This window comes from Lipotes vexillifer, unplaced genomic scaffold (assembly GCF_000442215.2).
Source record: "Lipotes vexillifer unplaced genomic scaffold, Lipotes_vexillifer_v1.1 scaffold1675, whole genome shotgun sequence".
Lineage (NCBI taxonomy): Eukaryota > Metazoa > Chordata > Mammalia > Artiodactyla > Lipotidae > Lipotes > Lipotes vexillifer.
In genome coordinates this window covers 588,041-611,367 of record NW_006784891.1, presented here as the reverse complement: position 1 = coordinate 611,367, position 23,327 = coordinate 588,041, and the positions used below count along the sequence as shown (strand labels likewise).

At 39.8% G+C, this 23,327-nt stretch overlaps 1 protein-coding gene across 2 annotated transcripts in view; it reads right to left on the bottom strand.

Annotated features, from left to right (window-relative positions):
* Positions 1 to 413: 413 nt before the first annotated feature.
* Positions 414 to 23,327, bottom strand: part of DISP1 (dispatched RND transporter family member 1) — a 65,180-nt gene continuing 42,266 nt past the window's right edge. For both annotated transcript variants that reach the window (XM_007457024.1, XM_007457023.1), the window contains exons 3-8: positions 20,554 to 20,583; positions 14,458 to 14,581; positions 13,517 to 13,644; positions 13,075 to 13,172; positions 10,737 to 10,834; positions 414 to 4,025 (exon numbers count right to left, since the gene is read on the bottom strand). In XM_007457024.1, coding sequence (XP_007457086.1) covers positions 414 to 4,025; positions 10,737 to 10,834; positions 13,075 to 13,172; positions 13,517 to 13,644; positions 14,458 to 14,581; positions 20,554 to 20,583 — 4,090 coding nt within the window. The remainder of the gene's footprint in view (positions 4,026 to 10,736; positions 10,835 to 13,074; positions 13,173 to 13,516; positions 13,645 to 14,457; positions 14,582 to 20,553; positions 20,584 to 23,327) is intronic.

Genomic DNA, 23,327 nt, shown 5'->3' with positions numbered 1-23,327 from the left:
AAAAAAAAAAAAAAAAAAAAAAAAAAAAGTCCTTATTACTGACAACCAAAAGGCACCAGAATAATGGTATCAGGTAAATACAACTGCCAGGGAGAAATGAAAGTTCTAGATAGTTCAAACTCTAAATCTCTGACACTGCTATGAGAGGGTGGAGAGAGAGAGACAATAACTTTTCAAGCTAGGTATAAATGTAAAAAAACAACTGTACTTTTTGAAAATATAAGATCCCAAATGGCTAACACTTATTAGATAAGTGAGTTTGTTGATTGTTCATATGGAATCTGAACATATCTCATGTTTTTTGACAAAGTTAAACAAGCTTTTTCCTGTATTTTTGGTCTCCCTTTCTAAACTTCCGGATTTTACTTCCATTTCAAAGGAACAATTGAGGCACTGGTTTAATACAATATTTATTAAAGTGTTTTTATTAACAAACTTTCGCCAGAAAGTTCCGAGTGTGTTAATACAGCAGGCACGTTGGCTTCAATGTTTGGTATTTGACAGTCCACAGAACTGCACTTAACTCTCACAATCCTGCCACGACTTTGTGGATTGTTTGGGCGGGACCTATAACCAGCCTCCCCCATTAAATGGTTAAAGACGAATTGGGGTTCATTCTGACTTAAGTGTTCTGAGTTTACGATGACATCAGTCTGTGACAGGCCTGGCTCCAGTTGCCTTTCTGCCTTGTCAGTCGGACTCACTGAACTGGAGTCCTTGTTTGCAGCCTCTCCACTGCCCTCCACGTTCCCGATGTCTCTGTTTTTACAGAGTCCCCTTTGGTGCGTCTCAGGAGCACAGCATGCTTTGTGTGAAGCTCCAGCGCTTCTGCAGACCAATGACGACGTCTCTGCCATCTTTGGAAGATGCTCTTCTAGGCTCTGAAGACTGTGTACGCTGGTCTTACCGAGTTTTTCTTGGGCCTGAATGTGCTGACCCGGGTGGTGGAAAAAACTCCTGGGCAGAGAATTCTGCATTCCAGGAGGTTTCACTCTGCCCTGTAGGCAGGGACAGTGGTGGATGTGTGGGATGGGATGCACGAAGCCCTCGGGGGCTTGGTGTGCAGCCTTCAGAGGGGCCAGGCCGTTCTGGACATGCATGAAGCTGCTGGCAGTTGGAGCGCACTGGTGGCACAAGCAGTCACCCATCTGCTGGCAAGACGGCAGGCCATATTTCAAAGGTTTGTAGGCATTTGGGCAGCTACATCTCTGATTCAGAGAGAAGAAGTGACACATGGTGTGCTGTTCGAGAGAGGGCTGCAACAAGGCAGAGCTGGTTTCATTTTTGGTGCTTTGGTTGAGTTCGCTGTTGTAAGCTGTGTGTACAGGCATCCCTAACTTCTTTGCCTGGCTGTTGAAAAATTCAGAGCAGATGTGGGTCTCTTCGTAAGTGGTCTTCTCGGAGGCCATACAGCTGTGGGCTGCCAGAGGTTCTAATTCGTAAAACTCATGCTCCATTTCAGCTTTTTGGCCCCTGGGATCTAAATGATAAGCATTCACGGTGTGTGTCTTGCTTTGTCCCTTGTCACCAGGACTTGTCGACAAGGTGTGGGAGAAGGCACTGCACTGGAGTTTTTTAGGTAAAGGAATCTGACCACAGGTACCCTGCGGCCCAAGGCACCGGCACATGCACTGAAAAAAGAAGGTGGCGAAAGCCCAGCTGATACACATGATGAGCATCATGAAGGTGCCCAGCTGGGTGTAAGCCAGAACCGTGGAGGGCATCATCATGGCCCCAGCCACGAAGGTGGTGAGTGCGGCCATGGCAATGGCAGAGCCCATGCGACTCAGAGAGAAGATCACCTTCCCTTCTCGGTCGGCGTCTGGGGCCAAGCGGTAAGCAACCCCATAATGGACGGCAAAGTCTACAGACAGGCCGACCGCAACCGAAATCGTGACCGACTCCAAAACGTTTAGCTCCCAGCCCAGCAGGACGAGAGAACCAACGGTGACAAATATAGTTCCGGCGATCGAAATGATGGCATAAAGGCTTATGATGATGTTCCAAGTTGTAAGCAGCATCACACTAAAGGCCACGGCCACCGAGAGCCCCATGGCGATGAGGGTGCCGTCGGAGAGGCTGTCCTGGAGGTCATAGAACTCCAGATTGCTGACAAACCAGCCGTGGCTGAGGCCCTCGGGTGCAGAACTCAGCTCGTTGGAAATCCACGAGTCCACCTCTTTATAAAACTGATGCATCTTTTCATAAGCCAGTGTGAAGAGGTAGGTGCTTTGGAACTCTAGCACGACTGCCCTGATGGTATCATTGATATCAAACCTCGGCCCTGGGGTTTTGCTATCCAAATGGTAGCCCGTACTCCTCTCCAGCTCCATGATGGCCCTCTTGATGCACAGTTCGAAAATCTCTTGCTTATAGGGGAAGCTCCAGTGGCTGCAGCACGGGTACAGGGTAGGCTCATCGCAGTCCTGGTTTTCCATCCACTGCTTGAAGGTCTCAATGAAGCAGCTGGTGAAGTCCTGTTCGTCAGTCTGGTGAAAGAATGTCTGATTTCTCAGTTTCTGACAGAACTGCAAAATCCAGACCTGGGAAGCTGGGCTGGCGATGTTAAAGCCGCTGTCTAAGGTCAGCTTCCCTTTGCTCTTAGGGTTTAGGGGGTTGCCATTGTCTTCTGGGGACACACCCCAGATGACCGTGATGGGCATGTGGAGCTCCTCTCCGTGGTGGACGCGCTCGAACATGAAGAGCTTTTTGTACTCAGCGTCATAACGTTCAAAAGGGTGGGACGACCTGAACACCTGGAACTCGGACAGCTCCAAAGAGGGCAGCTTCATCTTTGGGTTTATGCAGACGATGTAGGCCCCGCCCACAGTTAAGGCCAGGAACCAGACCAGCCATAGGTAGCGAAACTTAATGACGATGCACGGCAATACTTTTTCAAAAAAAATTCGAGACGCTTCCGAGATGGCAAAAAGGACTTTATGGCACTTCTGACAGGCCACTGTCCAGCAGCTTTTGTTATCGTATATTTGCTGCTGGGGCTTCCTGAAGCAGCTAAAGATATTGAGAAGATACCGCTCGTGCAGGACAACCACGGCCGGAAGCCAGGTGACCATCAAAACGTAATTCACCAGTATAGCTGTCCCCGCGTATACGCCAAAGCATCTGATGGCTGTGATATTGCTCACGTAGTTAGCGTAAAAGGCAGCCGCTGTGGTAAAACTGGTGACGAACATGGAGAGGGCGGCGTGTTGCAGCGTGATGCTCACTGTCTCTGAGGTTTCCGCGTGAGGCTTGTCAAATTTGGTGTAGTTCCAGACATCACACAGGACAAAAGCATCATCCGCTCCAATGCCCACCAAAATAATGAGTGCGGTGAGGTTCATAAAAGGGAAAAATTCAAAGTTAAACACCACGCGGTAGAGAAAATAGGACACAATCAAGGAACTGATGATGGCAAACATGGTCATGAGAGTGATAAACATGGACTTGGTGTAGACACACATGACTGAAAGGACGATCACGATGGCGATGGCAGGATACACAGTATCCATCAGAAGATAATCCTGAAACAAACTGTGTTTGATCCCAAACTCAATCCCGGTGATGGTGGTGACGCCGTCGGAAGCGTTCCAGTTTTCGAAGTTGTCCAAGTAAATGTTCATCATGCTCTCCCCTTTCTCTGTGGGCGAGAAGAGCATGCTGTACTTTAAAGCGGGTGTGTAGTCGGCTGTCTTTGGGGCCATAAAGTCTTTATCCACCAAGTAGTGGAGGATCTGGTACACAGCGTTGTACTTGGTACATTTCCGTGGCACGTTGGTGCACTTGAGCTGGTCCTTCCTCCGGGCCGCCATGTCCCAGCAGTCTGGCTCCAGGGTGCCGTTCTGGTAGTGTTTGGCGCAGGTCCGAAGTAACTTCAAGGTATGAGAAACGTCTCGCTCGACGATTTTCTGGCAGGATGATCTGTTGTTCAGAATAGCGATGTAGTTCCCCAGCGTCCAGCTGGGGCAGCAGGAAGCAGCCGTGGTCCTCTGGCAGAGATCACCAAACCGGGGATGAGATCTGATCTGCAGAGACAGAGACACGTGGAAGAACTGACGTTTAAAATCAGTTCACAGAAAGGTCTGAATGACGGTGTCCTTGAGGAACAGGAAAGTTACAGAAGTTATAGAATCATCCTCTGAATTAGGTACCAGTTTGAACACAAGGTGAGTTTTCCCCCCAAATCTGCTCTCTTCTGCTGCAGAAGGCTCACTAGGTTACTTCATTTTGAACAACAAACTCCTGTTTGGGGATGACATACAAGTGTGAAACAATTTCAGTCAATGCCAGTTTGGTTTCAAAAAGGAGGTAAAATTAACACCTCTTTAGTAAACAAGCCTTTTCAAAGTCACTTTAAAAAGCAATAAAATGGATAGGCTGTGAAGCTTATGTATGTATACCTATGGGATTAATTAAGAGAACAACTGCCCAATTGATATATAAAACGAATTTGTGGCTTTGCCTAAAATTTCTGGTAATCAGCGTGAAATTTTTGGTGACAAAGGTACTATATTTCAATCAACTTGGAGGCAAAGATGATAGTCTCTAGATAACTGTCAGACTCAAAAAAGTGATTCTGGTAATATCAGAAGCAGTGATGCCAAAGACGCATGAAAAACCTGGAATAAAATTGTTTCCTGATACATGAGTAGAGGGGGAAAATGTTTCTAAATTAAAATTATATGTGTGTGTATATATATATATACATATATATGCTGTTAAATAAACATATACAAGTAATAAAATACTTCAGTAGGAATTTAATTATTTCTTCCACATCTTTCAAAGTTTATTCAAGTTGGCTAACTCCCCCTTTTGGGGAACGTTCTGTTTTGGTAAACAGGGGTCTGCTGCATATTAGTAAGTATAACAATTCTGGATTTAACGTGGTTTAGAACACTATTCCTGGAGAAGGAGAAGGCTTTCCTTCTTATGGCTGTTCTTGTTATAGAAAATTGAAATTTGTTCCAATGTCAAAGCTGGCATTGCTAAGATTAGAGTGAAGCCTGCACCATCCCGTCATCTTAAAAGTCTATAAATTACAAATGGCCCCTCTTCCCTGAGGGTGAGAATAAGAAATATCCCCCTGCTCTTGAGCCTGTCCAGAGACTTCTCCGGGAGTGCCAGGGCTAAAGACGACCCACTCCTATCACTTTCCCTCATCTCTATTTACCAAAGGTTGTTCTAGGGAAGAAACTCCAAAGTTCAAGAAGGGCATGAGTATTCTTTTTTCTAATAAGGTTAAAACCACCCTTTCCCTTTTATTAAAGTAGGCTTTATCAATTATGCATTGAAATATTTTCTCAAAGTAGAAGAGAAGCTGGCACAATTCACCTCTTTAGAACTTAGACTTATCCAAGAACCAAGTTACTTGTAACTTGGCTATGAAGACACTTTACTGGGACTTATTCTGCAGGGGCAAGGTGTAGATGAAAGGAGATTGGCCACGTATTGTGAATTGCTGAAGTTGGCTGACCTGCACATAGGGATTCGTTCTACGATTCTACTTTTGCCTCTGTTTGAAAATTTCCATAATAAAAAGTTGGGGTTTTTTTTTTTTTTTTTTTTTTTTTTTTTTAAGATACTCTATTGGGGGTAAAGAAAAATGAGTCAAAGGGTTTTTATACAAGTGTACTAAAATAATGTTGATTTTAACAAAGGTTTAATTTTTAAGCTCATTTTTAAAGAGTGATAATTACTTGACATTTTACAAAATAGGATAATTAATATTTAATTGTTTCTGGGTTAAAATATTCACATGTGCTAACTCAGGGGAAACTGAACCATCTAATAAATAATAGGAAACCCTGGAATAGCATCTCTCAGATAACCAGGTTTACCCCACAAAGGAATAACAGGCAAGTCCCTGGGGTCAGCCTGGTGAACTGAAAGAAAGGTAACGCAACCCCAATGTCTGACAGTTTTCAGATGGAAGAAAATGAACTGTATCCATTACGAAACCCACTCTCAGCTAGAAGGACCATATTTGTACTTGCTTAAATAACCAAAAGCCAAAGATAAAGGAAATAGGGTTGCCAGCTAAAACTGGAAACGAAAGCACAGAATTCTGTCCTTGAATAACCCTTTCAAAGAATTGCAGGGGTTTTTTATGTGTGTATCTGACCAAAGATTTAAAAGTTGGACATGACAAACACAGACCAAATACTACTTTGATGGCTGCTATCAAAAATCAATGCTAATGAGCCTCTGGGGGGCCAGTCCTCACATTCAAAGGTGATGGCTGATGTACAACCTTTGGAAAACAGTTTCTGAGGACTCTTTTACAGGGTAAGAAATAAGGACAGAGAGAAGACATTTATCCTGAGTTGGATGCCAGTGCCCTGAATCTAAAGGAATGGAGCTCAAGGATTGTCTAGGCTTTCAGGGAGTATGTCGCCATCCATCCATCCATCCATCCATCCATCCAGAATGAAAAATATTTATTGAGCACCTATCAAGACAAATAAGGCAAAGTGGTCCTGCCCTCAAGTGGCTCACAGTGAGGCAGGGAAATCAGACAAGAAAACAAACCATTACAACTCAACATGAGAAGCAGCATATTATGTGTAAGGGTCTATGTGAACCTGTGGACAGAGTGCCGAGGTCTGTAAGTGTGATGGGATAACGGCACAACTTAGTCATCTGGGACTGAGATAACTCAACACAGTCATATTTTATATTGTGGGGCTTGAAGAGCTTGGCAAGCAGGTGTATCTTTATGCAGAAGACAGCTGCATCTTTGCCATATTCTTGGGAAAGGGGATTGACAGGAATGGTTTTGAAATCTTTGAAGTTTATAAAAATAAGGATGTAGTTAATGAGAGCAATTTCTTGCAACTCTTATGAGGAATGCCCTTTTCATTCTAGGTATTCACAAACAGGAATTTTAAGGATCGTTTTGCTTATGTGGTGATAACACGTCTTTGCACACTTCCCTAGTTAGATAGTAGCAGGGGTGGAGTTGGCTTCAAATAAGAGTAAAGGAAGAGGAGAGAAAAAGAAGAAACCAGCAGAGTTTTAAATGATACCTTAACTTTCAAAACTAATGGTCAAGTTGGAGATATGTTAAGAAGCTAAGGAAAGAATAAAGGGAAGAAAGTTAAGCCCTTAATACCAGGTTCAATCAACTGCTAGACACTCCTTCCCCACGTGACCAAGTTCCTCATGTACTAAAAGTTGAAGGGAGCCTAGAGAGGAAGAAGAAAGCAAGGGCTCCACAGCTCTTTAAAACAAGCATCAGGAACCACATTTCTGGGGCCCTCTAAGCGTGTGAAGGGGGCATTCCAGCTGTCCACAAAAGCTACCCGAGTAAAATGGGTCTTAGGCACCAAATCCCTTCTACAAGCTGATTCCTCTGAGCTCCAACATCTACACTATGCACAGACTAAGAAATAGGGTAAAGGGCTTCCAGCAGAGTCAAGATTAGAGACACACACACTTCTTTGTTACTAATGACTCTCTGCCAGTGTGTCCCGTAGGAATGTCAAAGTGCAGAAAAAAGTAATGAAGGAGATCAGGGGAGTCAACTGAGGCTCCTTTTGAAAGAGTCTAAAAAAAAACCAAGCATTTCTGTGAGGAGCTAGACGAGCATCAGAAACAGAAGCTCTTCACTCTGGAAACCAGCGCCCATCTCAACTATGAGTGTAAGTGGCATGTAATTTAAATGGGACCTGGAATTTGAACTCAATGTATTATCAACACAGGCAGGCGGCCACTGAAAGACCTGGTCTCGTGACATTACACTGATTACCAGATGCTTTCTGGAGTCAACCCACCAACAATTAAGCTCTTCTGCTCTGTACCATTTGGTGTGTGTCCCATTCAACTTGATAGTTGTTAATAACTAAGTGGTTAGGTACAATAGCTAGGATTGAGGGGGGAAAAAAGGGAAAGACTGCCAAGCAGCCTCAGGACACATTTTGCTCAAACCGCCATAACAAATAAAAATCCTCAAAGGGTCTTGAGCTGGGAGACTCAAAAAAGTACAGTAATAATCTGAAATCTGAACTGTTGACCAATAGTTATTATTTAAGATATCACTGAATACATTATCTCTATGAGAAACACATGTTATTCTGGGTTCATAGCAGAGTTTGAGACTAGAATACAAGGGCATTTGCAACTGGCAAAAAAGTATTTAATTTAAAAAGTTAAAATTACAACCATGCTCCTTGAGGTAGTATTTGGGGGCCTTGATTCTGTTTATTCATTTATTGGTGTGGATCTACAATTGGCTTGACCATTCATTCAGATGTACGTGTCTTGGGTCTGTTCCTCAAATTTTCACAAGAGGATCACAAATTGTTATGTTCTTGCCAGGGATTACAGACTTGGACTCACAGCTATCCAATCCTTATTATGAGCCTAGTAGGAAAAAAACTCAGACAAGCAGATATCTATTCTTTTCGATAGCCTAAATTTTGCAAATGCATCAAGCCATTAGAAACTCCGTATTTAGCTTTCAGTGCTTTATTCTTTCCTTTCAGTGCTTTAACCCTGTAGGAATGCTTCTGCTATAATGTTTTCCTGCTACCAACCTACTTGAGATATGGTTTACAAACCAACTAAGAATCAATACTGTACCTCTCGTAAACCTGCTAAGAACTTTATTCACAACATCACACTTCTTTTATGAAGCCTATGGCAACAATCCTTTCCTGTCTTAGTGTGAGGAAAAGATGGGCTTCTTCTAAAAAACACATTTGGTAGTCTACTTAAGTGACTTTTGTCTCTGATCATGAATTCCTTTTTGCTCTGGCTGCCAGGGAGGTTAGAGACAAGTTTGAAGCTCACCACCGCTCAAATATACAGAATTGTGGGGTATGCATTATTCTGTGTTCAATCTCATCCTTAGCTTTATTATTTTCCTCCCATTATTGTCCCTTCATGTAATTCATTCAACTTCTTTATCTTATCCTTTCTGTATACCTTTTTGTCAGCTACCTATTGATGCTGATTTTTATCGTCTGAAATATATATATATAATAATATACTGTTTTTCACTTATGAAAGCTATAATGGCACAGTACTGCTTACTGGCTTTTGAGTACATAAGAATCTAAGATGCATTCATAGAATAAATTGCTGGATCTTTTTAAAAAGTATACTTATTCTAGGCCATGATGATTCTTTGAGGTTCAGTTGAGTGGGAAATGGTATACACAGTCAAACAAGGCAAAACACAAATAGGGGGAGTGGTAATCTGCATTATGGAAGCATAAAGAATGGTGGGTAAAGGCACAGACTCTGGAATTAGGCTTGGCTGGGTTGAAATCCTGCATCTGCCACTTGCCACCTGTGTGAACTTTTCTCATCTATAAAATAGGCAAAATAATAACTAACACAACATTGTAAAGCAATTTTACTCCAATAAAAAAAAAATGGTGTTATTCCAAGGTCACAGGTCCATTGTGAGAGAAGTAAAGTACCCAGCATAAAGCCTTGCACATAGCAAGTGCTCTACATACACTATTTTAGAGTTAACTTTCTATATGAGAAGGGTTGTAACCCACAACAAGAAGTATGTTCATAGCTTCTAAATAACCTACTGATAGCTGTAGAACAGGAGAAAATATGACAAATAAAAATTGACCACTGATGAAGAAACTTTGGGTTGTTTATAGATAGTCTGTGACTTTGGTCTATTTGGAGCTGCACAGAGACAAGATGTCACTCACAGAAAATCCCGATATCCTAGTCAATGCAAAAGTTATTTTCAAAATATATAAAGAGCCTTTCAGAATGAAGAATAAAGTCAGGAGATCTGGGACCAACCAACTAGGTGACCTGGGTAAGCCACTCAGTTCTCAGAAGGTACTTATATCAGCACAATGAGATGCTGGTCTGTGGGTTATCTCAAAGAGTCCTTTCTACCTTCTGTTCCATTAAGAAACCCTGTTGATAGAACAGGTCATTGCACTGGATTGTCAGTCTAGCTCTTAGCAGGACATGTGATTAGATTTTCAACTGACCAGTAAGTTTACATTTTAGAATTATGCTAAGAACACGAGTGCCTGGGCAAGGCCATTAGTGACATCAGACAGCAGCCTCTACTTGGAGAAACTACCTCTGAACACATGAAATTGACAGCTCTTCCAAGATCCGTAGGTGACTTTACACTTTCTGCTGCTGTCTTCTTGCATCTTTCTGTCTTGTAAAGCAGCAAGGTGTTTAGAGTTCAGAACAATCTGGATTGGATTACTTTGGCCATTTCCATAGATACTGTATTTATGCCCTCTGATGTCCCCTTTCCTAGCCTGTGCCCTAAATTTTCCTTTGAGGCCATCAGCCCAAATGACCCACTGATTGCCAGAAAGGTGAGCATTTCATTGCATAATTAAGATGCTGACAATCGCCTCAGGGGGGAAATGGAGTGAACAATGAAACTAGATTAGGAAGATAAAATACAACAAAAGAAGGGAAAAAAAAGGCTTAACTATTATCCTGAAAGGAAATAAGCTGTGAAATAATACAAAAGACTATCATGGACAAAAACATGAGTGGGAAAGAAAAAGAGTTCTTTATTAAGGAAGATGGTTTGTTTTAAAGGTGGGGAAGCAGAGACACTTTGATCCTGGGATCCGAAAGAATGCGAAGCCACTCTGCTGGTGTTTACTCCTCAGTAGGTAAGCCACTTGAGTGCTTTCATCTGATCAGGCACCAGGGTCAGCAGTAAAAGGAGTTTCGAAAGTATAACCTTATTTGTGCTAAACATATTTCAGTTTTACTTTACATACCCTTGAATTATCTACATTGCACATTGATTTAATTGCAGGTAAATTCCACAATGTCTCCCCTCCAGCTGAAGTAAATACTATTCTGGAATATCGGTCACCTGGTGATAGGAGAAAAAAGAAAAAGGTTTATAAATTATTCATTAATTTCAGAAGACTCAGCGTTCAGAAATAATTCAAACTGGGAAACCACCTGGGCAATTCAATAGCAGTAGGGAATCCTGTCTTTCATTAAACTCCAGGAGAAAAATGTAAAAAAATTTTAAAGAGTAATGCTATAATATTGCTTTAGCTCAAAGCCTTTGTTTACTCACTGTATCTTAAAAATCGTAGTAGTTATGTAACATATCTAGTTCTGATCAGACTGTAATTAGGAAGAGCAATCCATAAGAACTTTCAGCAGAAAATCAACTGAACGCCTCCCTCTTAATTTCACAACACATCACCCCAATGGTATATAAAATCAAAGAATGATGCACCAGGCAGTATCAAGAATGGATTATAAGGATGTTCTCTTTGGCAGCTAACTAGAGAGCAAAGACGGCAAGTGATCAGCTTAAATGCACTGAAAACAGTCAACTAAACACAGAATGCTGGCCAGGATCACAGACATACTCCTCATTCTGGCTGAGTGTTCAGAGTTCTAGAAAAAACATTTTGAAAATTATACTAATACAAAATATATTTCTGAATAAGGGAGGTTGTGTGATATCCTGGAAAGAGCATGGTCTTTAGAGTTAGAACTGGGTGTAACCAGGTTCTGTCATCTACTAGCTGGATGATCTTAGGCAACTAACAACTTTTCTGAGCCTCGGTTTGGTTCCTCATCTGTAAAATAAAGACAGCAACACTTTCCCAAATAGGTGTGAGAATTAAATGAGGTACTGAAAAATGGGAGCTCAGTAAGTACTGTTTCTGCTTCCTCAGCCATTAAAAAAATTAATATGAACCAACTGAAACTGAGTAGATTCATTTTATATGATCTAAAATGCCTAATGGTGATGACAAAGAAAATCAATTTGCAAATTTATGAATAAAGCTTTATTACATGAAAAACTTCATGGTCACGAAGTTTTCTTTAGTAAACTCTTGTCTTCAAGACAAATAAAGACCCTGAGGTTTGACAAGATCTAGAAACATCCAAGACCCAATCAGGTCCTCTAGTGATCTAAGAAGATAGGGAAAAAACAAATTTTAGAAGGATTTTCAACAACAACAAAAAGCTGAAACCAGAAGAGCTTCAATGTTAATATTCATTTAATCAGAAACTGGAGTTATTGCAATTCCTCATCCGTAACCATGAGGGCTAATCAATGACTTTCAAACTGACACATGTTTGCTTTAGGCCGTGAACTCCTCCTTCCTGGCAGCTGCACAGAGACCAGGCTGACTCTAGGCTACGGCGAATTTTATTTAGTGAATTTGCTGCCAACATTTAGAGATCTGGTGATTCCACATTGAAATCTGGATTCCTGGCCTCCGGGAATTTCTTACAATCTTTGGGCCCTCGTTTTTTTTTTTTTTTTTTTTTTCAAGGTCACATTCTGCTGCATTCTCCTCAATCACCATCACTTCCTGCATTCTTAACCCAGCTCACTTTTCTCATTCATATATGAGCTAGGTCCTTGAGGCATTCAAGCTTTGGACCTCTGGACTTTATTTTGTTCATCTCGCTACCTGTAATGTCTAATGACAAGGCTGGCACAAGAAGGCTATTAATATAGGTTTTTTGAATGAATCAACACCCGTTTTTTTTTTTTTTTTTTTTTTTCAAGGTCACATTCTGCTGCATTCTCCTCAATCACCATCACTTCCTGCATTCTTAACCCAGCTCACTTTTCTCATTCATATATGAGCTAGGTCCTTGAGGCATTCAAGCTTTGGACCTCTGGACTTTATTTTGTTCATCTCGCTACCTGTAATGTCTAATGACAAGGCTGGCACAAGAAGGCTATTAATATAGGTTTTTTGAATGAATCAACAATGTAGATATAAATTTTTGATAATACTGTAGATTATGTCAGGGTTCAATCCAAAAAATATACAAGGAATTTTTTAAATGCATTGAGACTTGGGACAAGGTCAAGAATTTTATTAGATTTATATCTTTCTTAAAACCGAATATAACTCAATCATCTCTCATTAATTTTTAATTAAATTCAGATTAGTGGTTGACTGACCTAGAGAAGTAAAATTACAAGTTAATTTGGCTAAAACCCCTTTAAGCACGATAGAAACAGTGAAGCTGTGTGACCAGGCACCTACTCTTGACAGTCTAGGTTATCAATCATGTTCAATCCCAGGAAACTCTGAAAGGTTTGTCATCTACGATGCCACTCACTTGGAACGTCACAGAAAAAGCTGTCCTTGTGGAAGTTCCAGTCAACTTCTCTTTTCTCTCTTTCATAATGATCATCTGACCATCTATCATCCCGATGGCTGAAATGGAACACAGTTTGATCTTCAATCAAGTCCTCACTATTTCAAGGCTGAGAAGCCTACTGGTAACAATACAACCTCAAAGTCATAACCTATGAAGCGCTTGATATTAAGTTGGAAGGATGAACATAAGCAACGAACATTAATTTTCTCACTTCTGAAAAAGGAAGAAAACCCCCAAACCCTCACTAATATACAACAAAATCTTAAAAGACAGTGACAATTTCAACAAATTCAGTGGCAAAGACTTTGAGCCACACATTTTAGATGTAATCTTTTTGCTCAGGCAATGTTTAAAAGGAATTCGTTAGCAGTTGTTTGTCTAAAAGTTAATAAATGATTACCTTTTGGCTTGTTCATCTGCATATTTAAAGGGGTAATTTGCTAATGTTGCTTTGTATCCTGTATTTTTCACCATGTTATTCCATGTGACCAGTCTCTGGCCTATTGCAGTCCCTCTTGGTTCAAAACCCTAAGGCAAAATATTACAAATTCCCATTAGTGTACTTCATTTCAGGCTAAGTATAGTTATAACAGCTTGGGAAGGCAATGTCAAGGTGATGTATAGCTTTCAACAGAAAATATACACGTCCCTCACAGCTACTCCAGAGGCGAACTGCATTAAGACAAGATGACTTGACATAATAATGATCACCTATTTACTGTGACAAACTGTTTGATTCTTTGGTATGTTACATGTCTCAGGAAAGAGGGAAAAAAAAAAACTTATCTGAAGCTTCTCTTCCAAATTCATACCTGGCATTTATTTTTATGTTATAAAAGAATCATGGTCAAATTAAATTGTGTTATGCATGCAACAGTGTTTTACAAAGAGTTTATCATTATCCTTGCTCATATTTTCCTCATTATTCCACTTCCGAGGGACATTTACTTAAAAACAGACCCTGCTATCTCTCAGTAATACTGAAATTCCTTTAACGTCTTTGGGAAAAAAGGTGACATTCAGTCTTCAAGACTTTTTGAAGATGTTTTTACAGTCTGCAGATTCTCCAATTTTCTGCTTTTTAGTTTAAACATGGAGACCAAGAAGCAAATATCCAGATTTTTGATGGTGAGCAAGTTACCTGACCCCTTTTAAGAACCTGAGAATACAGACATGTCTCTACTTTTCAGAAAGAGAATTGTATACTTACTGATGGTTTGAGAAGATTTTTAAAAGAGATGGGATACTAAATAACATAATGCAACATGTCTTAAAATAATCTTTTGAGACGACTGAGGGCTAAAGAAAATAAACAGATTCTACTGGTGCAATTCTCCTTACCAGCAATGGATCAGAGAAATCAGGAAGCTCTGGCACTAATACTCCAACCAAGGCACAGACCACGATGAACACAGTGCACATGCCCAAGACAACCACAGGCCAGTCTGCTATCAGGGCTGCATAACTACAAACGCAGAGAGAGATCACAAAGAAAGCCTCTTAGAAGCAGAGTAAAGTTTTTTTGCTACCTAAGAGAGCAATTTGTTAAATCTTCCTATTTCAGACCTAGCACAGGTATTCATCAGTAAAAGATCTCATGAGATTATAAGCATTTATGCATAATTGTAGTAGAAAATTGGAAGATCACTGTCCTCTCATTGTTTGTGATAAAGTAGCAGTGGTCAGATGCTACAGGCTATTGGAGTAAGAATAATGTCCATTCCTGACAAATAACATTTCACTGCTACATCTGTGCCTGGCAAAAAGAAGCTCTTAAATCTACACTTTCTAAGTGGAAAGAAATATATTTTAAGAGAGGCTCCATCCTCCTTGCAGTCTCTTTCAGAACTTTTGTTTCTCCAGTTATTCCTTTCTCCCTACTTTTACTCCATCAGTTCTTGAAAAAGAGCTCAGCCCATAAACAGGTTCAGGTAGTATAAGTCATAAGAACAACCAGATCAAACTGAAACCTCCCCATAAACCTATTAACCTTCCATTTAGCTAAAACTATAATGAACTTATCCACTAGATTGTGAGCTCCATGAGGGCAGAGACTATTGATTGATGGACTGGTTGATTTAGTGTAGTATCAGTGCCTAGAACAGTGCCTTTTAAAAGGTGCTTGGTAACTATCTATTGATTAGATGAACAAACACCCATGTATGTACCTATCCTCCCTTCACTCTCTAATCACCACAGCCTGGCTTTAGTTTCTTACTACGCCTCAGAAACTCCTCTCTGTTACCAAATCCCACCATTAAGCCATTTCTTCCAACACCCTTCCCACACCCTCATTCACCACCTTCCACTGAAATATGTTTCTGGGCCCTTCCATAAGATCCTGGACCATGCCTTCCTAACCTGATGCTTCCAGATCTCAATAAGAACTGAGTGCTTCATAGAAGTTGACTAGACTGAACTTTTCTAAAATTCAAAATGTATTCTGCCGGGCTTCCCTGGTGGCGCAGTGGTTGAGAGTCTGTCTACCTGCCGATGCAGGGGACACGGGTTCGTGCCCCGGTCCGGGAAGATCCCACATGCCGCGGAGCGGCTGGGCCCGTGAGCCATGGCCGCTGGGCCTGTGTGTCCGGAGCCTGTGCTCCACAACGGGAGAGGCCACAACAGTGAGAGGTCCACGTACCGCAAAACAAACAAACAAACAAACAAAAATGTACCCTGCCAACTTCAGATTTCTTGAATTTTTATTAGAGAAAAAATGAAACATTTAACTTGTGGACAATTATTCTCAACAGTGTTATTTAGCTCACTGCGCTGCTCTGATGGCTATTTCTGGCTCATTTGAAATAGACTTCTTGCTCATATACTTTGAGTTTTTCTTCAAAATCATGCTAGCAGTTTAAAGAAAGCTAGTGGCTCTAACCATTATTCTGAAAAAAACTATTATATGTCTCTTAGATGGCTGACTTTTATATTCTGATCTCTCAAATTCATAGATCTGCCTTTGTGGAGATATTCAAATTAAATTTTAATAAGGAAGTTAAAATATAACATAATTATGCGTTAAGGGAGCACTCGCACAGGCATTTTTCATTATTGTTCTTTTAAAAGCAACCTTAGGAAAATAAAGAATAATAGCCTGCACCCACTAGGAGTTCCAGTTGCTCTCATGCTTTACATAGATTATCATCTCATATAATTCTCACAACAACTTTATGAGATGTAACTGAGGCACAGGCAGGTTGAATAACTTGTTCAATGTAGCAAGCTGGCCCAGCTCATAAAACAAGCACGTCCTGGGGGTATAATGTACAGCATGGTGACTATAGTTAATAATACTGTATTACATACTTGAAAGTTGCTTAGAGAGTAGATCTTGAAAGTTCTCATTACAAGAAAGAAAAAAAATTTGTAACTGTGTGGTGATGAATGTTAACGAAACTTATTGTGGTGATTATTTTGCAATACATATGAATATCAAATTATTATGTTATACACCTGAAACTAATATAATGTTACATGTCAATTATATCTCAAAAAAATAAAAGGTCACAAAGCTAGGAACCTAGGTAGTCTAGAATGGTTCTAGAGTCTGGCCTCTTAACCACTATGATATAATCTCTTGCTTCAAACACAAGAGAAACAGAAAACATCAGGAATAAGTCAACTTGCCACAAACAGATGCTTCCCCAAACTGTCATCTGAAAATTAAATTCCTAAGCCACACTAATAGTTAACTTCTCTATGCAAAATCACCTAGACCCAAAGGACTTCAAGTTTGAACATTATTCACTAGACTGTAAATTCTGCATTTAAAAACTCATTAAGGAAAAATTATGCTAGATAAGATGGAATAACTTTTTAAGAACAATTCTGAATGTAATGAAAACAAATAAATCACAATACGCTGATTGTAGTTGTTCAAATGTAAACACCAAGTGGTCAGAAGCGTTCGTATTTCCAGAACACACCCAAAGCTTATATTCGCTATACTTCATTTCCTCTTCTACCAAATGCAAACTAAGATGAAAGTAACCGGTTTGAAGCAATAAAGTCCTTTGTCAATAGCCCATTTGAGACTTTCTGTTCATTGCTTCAGACTTAAAGAGTCCTTTACATTTTAGACCTTTAAAATATCAGCCCTATGAAATGAAAATGGCCCCAGGCTTACACAATTACTCATTATACTTTATGTTAAACGGATCAATTTTCTTTCAAATGAGCCAGAAGTTATGCATTTTTACCTACAAACATGTTATCAATAGAGGGCAGTGGGCCCCAAATTGCTTAGTTTTCATACTGTGGTTTAATTTACCCATATAATGACTTTTTGTTTGTGTTCTTGAAGAATCTGCACACATGCATAGCAACCTTAAAAACCTCATTCAATAATTGCTTTTTCTTGCCTTTGAAAACATTTGGTTTTGATTTTACAGCACTGCTCTATACCATATCCATGCATTGACTACATATGGAAACTGTACGGCATTAGTGATTTCAGCACATTTCTTCCAAACACGTTTAACCTTACTATATTACGAGTCCACTTCCTCACAAAGCAGATGTTTCACATGCTAACCTTTCCTAGAGACAACTGTTCGCACTTAAGAAATGGAATCACCATCCTGCGGACATAAAGCACCATGGGGGAAAGCCCCAGCTATTCTGAGTAAATGTCATTCACACAAGGGTTTCTCCTAAATAGCACAAAACTGCTGAGGCACTTCTGCTTCCTGCTGTCTATTCTAAGATGTTGTGTAACTATGGGCACCACGTGGGAAACAAAAGTTTCATGTATAATACGAAACCCAGACAATGGTTGTAATATTAAGGAAAAAATCTAATAAAGCAGGAAAACTGGAGAAGTAAAGGAAATTACAAATGACCTATAAATTTTATCGCTATATTTTTTTGGCTAATTCCCTTCATGGTGAGTCTGGGTTCCAGGTACATATTCTAACTAAGTTTAAATTTGAGTAAAGAACCTGCACATTCTTTTCTGTGCATTGGAAGAATTTTCCAAAGGACCACTCTTTTTACTATAGTAGGTTCCTCTGCGTACCATGTAGTACTTGTCTTTCATCTGCCTGATCTTCTTTTGTAAATCTTTAGACACACGACGTAATTGTAAATGCAATCCACTTCTGTAACTCCTGGGTGACAGCAGAGGCAGTCATTTCCCAGTGACTGACCAGGTAACAGTTTTCCTCAAGGCCCTACTGCTGTATCAGCTGCTTAGGTTAGGCCCACAGTTGCTACCCATGGCACTGCTCTATAAAAAAGTGTATCCATGGCACTTCTCAGTAGGTTAAGTCTCAAATAGTACAGATTTGTAGGACTCAGAAGAACAGCATGAATGGATTGCTTTTGTGGGTAAACTGTGGATCCGAGTAAGTGGGCAGGCTGCCTGGCACCCTGGTCCGGGCTGTTCCTGCCATAATGGATTTTCATGAGGATCCAATGGGAAGTCCCTCAAATATCCTCATAGATTCTCAGCCACCTTATTATTGGGTTTATTCTGGGAAAAGATCAGAAATAACTGTTAAAACAAATGAAGTGTCTTACAGGGCTAACTTATGCTGTAGTGACATTATATGGGGGCCTGTTTTAAATGGGCCATTTGTATTACAATAAGGCCCTCCACAGTAAATTTTCCTCTCAGCTTACAAAGACTTTTTTCTTTTGCCCTTTGCTGCCTTTCTGGAAACACTCTTCTCTTTCACCCCTGCCTTTCTGAGCAGAGAGCCAGGCTTTAGAGAGTATGAGTACCTTGGACTTGAGGCCTCCTTTTCCTGACCAACCACCCAATCCTTAATCCCTGATAGCCTGGCTTTTGCTCTCATGACTCTTCTGAAATTGCCAAAGTCAACTAACTCTCTTGGTTTTCATCTTCTTTGACCTGAGCAATATTTAACACTTTAGCTACTGCTTGCTTCCTAAAAAAATCTCTTCTTCCTCGGTTTCTTTCTTTAATATCTCTCCCTTATTCCTCTTGGCCTTTAAGGGTACCCATTTCTAAATGTTATTAATCATAACATTTCTAGTGAGATCAGCTATCAATTTAGTGGGAGGAATGATTGAAGCTTATGGAATTTCACAGAGGAAAACAGTACAGAACTCTTTCTTTCCTGTGACGTAATAAACTCATTCAACAATTAACATTACATAGTAAGAAGGCAGGCATTCTGGGAATAAAATAATTGCAGACATGGATATTATCCTCAAGGAACTTTGAGCCTAATTCAGAAAAATCAGACAGGTGCACAAATACCTACAAAACCAGGTCAACAGAAGGATACAGATAAAAGGTTTTGTGAATTCAATGAAGGAGGCAAGTACTTCCAGCTGGGGTAGGAAAGGGGAATCAGAAAAAGCTAATTTTAGGAAGAAGTTGTATTTATATGTGTATATACTGAAAAGAATATACTGTATATTCTGTATATACTGTATAATATACTGAATATAAGTATATTCAATATACTGAAAAGAATGAAATCAGCCAGTCACAAAAGGACAAATACTGTACTCTTCCACAGAGTACAATATTTGTACTGTACATATTAGAGTAATGAAATTCATCGAGACAGGGTAGAATAGTGGTTGCCAGAAGCTGGGGGGAGAAAGAAATGAGGAGGTACTATTTAATGGGTATAGAGGTTCAGTTTGAAAAGTAGAAGAAAGTTCTGGAGATGAACGGTGTGATGGCTGTATAATAATGTGAATGTACTTAATGCCACAGAATTGTATACTTTAAAATGGTAAACTTTATGCTATGTTTATTTTATTACAATTTAAAAAATTTTTTTAAATGTGAAAGGAGATTACTAATTAAAATTTATGTAGTAATTTTACTCCAAAGAAAGGATGACTCTCCTGAGATAGGCTTCAGGGTTATTAGCATCTGAGTTTCTTTAGCAAATGAATTTCAAAGATCACTAAGAATTTCTTAAATAACATTATATCTGGAACCACAATGCACACAATGTACAAGGACAGCTGATGAGACAATGCTTTTTCTCAGAACCTCTTGTCCATTTAAAATTTTGCTTTTCTACTATAAAACTAAAATTTTCCACATAAAAGAATACCTCCATCTTAACATGATAGCAAAATTTTTAGAAACACAGACAACCCAAGCTGAAATAAACTGCCATGAATTTAAGTCATGGTAGTTGGCTGAAGAGTTTTTCTCTTAATAAGTAGGACACTGAGAAGCCAATCCATTACAGGAAAGAATTCAAAATAATTATGCAAATATAAATGATTAAACCCAAATAGCATTTAAAGGCTAAATGTCAACCTTGGGATTAAAACCACTTTTGGAGGTATAGGATTCCTCAAGCAGCCAACTCAGAGGAAATTTAGTTTTACTTCACAAAAATATGAATGAGGAAGGCGAAAACAGCAGCAAAATGTAAAGAAAATACTAAAAGGGGAAAAGCATATACTTATTTAATAAGATAATCCAGACTACTTTACCTTTTTGGTAACTTGAAAGGTCTGGATGGGCTGGAAAAAAAGCAAAGGAAAAACAATCAGAAACAGGCATTGTAATATAAACACATGCTTTATATATGTATTTAACATTTTACTTGTTATCTCTCTTTACAAAAAAATCCTGAAAGGCTTAAAAAGGATTCTATTTGAGAGATTTTGGATTTAACAATGAATGTTGACCATCTTGTACACCAGTAGGTGGCATCTTTCCAGACTCTTATCACACCCTCTCAAGGGAATCATAGTCATACCATGTAACATTCCCCAAACCTACAGCTACAGACTCCCTCATCTCTCTCACAACAAGAAGCCATATACAAGTCTCCAATCCAGGCTGCTTCTTACTTATCAAGGATCCCCCAACATCTTTTCTTTTTTTCTTTTTTTTTTTTTGCGGTACGCAGGCCTCTCACTGTTGTGGCCTCGCACAGGCTCCGGACGCGCAGGCTCAGTGGCCATGGCTCACGGGCCCAGCCGCTCCGCGGCACGTGGGATCCTCCTGGACCAGGGCACGAACCCGTGTCCCCTGCATCGGAAGGCGGACTCCCAACCACTGCGCCACCAGGGAAGCCCCCTTCTTTTTTTTTTCAAATAGGACATCAATACCTTCTTCAACTAGAAATATTGTATTCCTTCTTCAGCTACAAGTCACTACTCATGTTTCACCATTCTGGAATACAGTGGTTCTCACAGTGTGGGATGAAGATCCCTGGGAGTTCCTGAACTCCTTCACACAGTTTGTGAGGGTCTCCCTTTTCCAACCCCCATACCTGTTTAAAGCTGGGTTTTCTCCATAATTTTGTATATTTCAACCGAACAGCAGACTGCAGTATATTGCAGAAGCAGGTATGAGAATCCTGCTGTCTTCTCTGAAGCCACACATCAAAGAGACTTGCAAAAATGTGAAATGATACTAATCATCTCACTAAACTTTTTTTTTGTTTTGGAAATGATATTGTTTTTCATGAAAAATATTATTTATGTTAACACGTAAAGGGCTTACTGTCATTATTTCAAATAAGTTAAATTAGAAATTTTAAATTTGTTTCAATCCCAATATGGCACATATCAGATACAAAACCCACATAAACAAAATACCTTTGGATCCTTAATAATTTTTGAAAGTGTAAACGGGTCGTGAGATCAATAAGTTTGATCACCATTACACTAATACTGAGAGTATACTTAAATATTTGCTGAATAAATGAATAAATTTCCTACCTGTGTACTCTCTCCTAACCTGAAATCTTCCACCAGGCTGTCCCATACTTTGAGGAAATAAAACAAAACGAAAAATCTATCTTCTAGTCTTTCTCCTTCAAGCTATTACTCTTCCAGTAGTTAGAGCCCTATTTTAGAGTTTCTCTGAGATCTAAAGTTTCCTTTCATATATTCCCTCTCCATTACATGTCTCACTAATATACATGTATTCATTCTTAAAAAAATATTTATTTAACTCCTGTTATAGCCATGAATGAGACCAACAGTGTCCCAAACTTCATGGAACTTACATTCTAGAACGCACTTCGCATTAATCTGTTTACATGAAAGATGCATATGTTCTGAATTTCATGCTTTATGTACATGTCCTCATTAATGAGTCTAAGCCCCTTAAAAATACTAAACTCAAGGAGATGGAACAACTCCAGAGGTTGCAAGCACTGGGAACAATGTTAGAGAAGAGACACATTCCAATTTCATCCCAGTCCTATTTGTAGAGACGGGCCTCAGTTTGCCTTTGGTCATTCAGGGTCGTAGGAGCAGAGCTGTAGAGAGAACTCATGTTTCTTGATTCCTAATTTGCTGTTCTTAGTCCTGTGTGTGTCCGTCTGTAATACCAGGGGGGGAAATGACATAGGGATAATCATAAAGTATTCATCTGTCATACAGGAAAGGAAGTATTATTTCTTTTGGGAGATGTGGAATTTAAAGTCAGAGTTTCCAGTAAGAAGAGCATAAGAGAACTTGTTGCTTTACGAGCAAGTATGAGACTGTTCACAGCATTACTAAAGAAATCCCCCCAAAGTGCATTCTTCTTATATATGTACAATAAACAGAATTCACTTTTATTTATTTATTTTTTTTTTTTTAAAGCTAGAACCTGGGATCTGAGCTTCTCTCTTAAAGCCCACATTAGCATTTTACACAATGTATTTATTTATTTATTTATTTATGGCTGTGCTGGGTCTTCATTTCTGTGCATGGGCTTTCTCTAGTTGTGGCAAGTGGGGGTCACTCTTCATTGCGGTGCGCAGGCCTCTCACTATCGCGGCCTCTGTTGTTGCGGAGCACAGGCTCCAGACGCGCAGGCTCAGTAATTGTGGCTCACGGGCCCAGTTGCTCCATGGCATGTGGGATCTTCCCAGACCAGGGCTCGAACCTGTGTCGTCTGCATTGGCAGGCAGATTCTCAACCACTGCGCCACCAGGGAAGCCCCAGAATTCACTTTTAAAAGCTAAAAACTGACATTAAATCATACCCAGCGACCACATCTTATTTGTGTTTACATCTCCATAACCTAGTAGAATGAGTGGTCCTTTGTGGATGTCAGATCAGAGTTTGCTGCATTAATGAATGAGCATCTTTTATTACTTTTCTCAGGTTCAACAGCTTTGAAGTCAGTAGTCAATGGATAGCAAGAAAATGAGGACATAAATATCAACATAGGAAAATTTAGTTTTATTTTCTATTTGTTTATCTCTCTTTCTGTTAAACACACACACACACACACACACACACACACACACACACACACA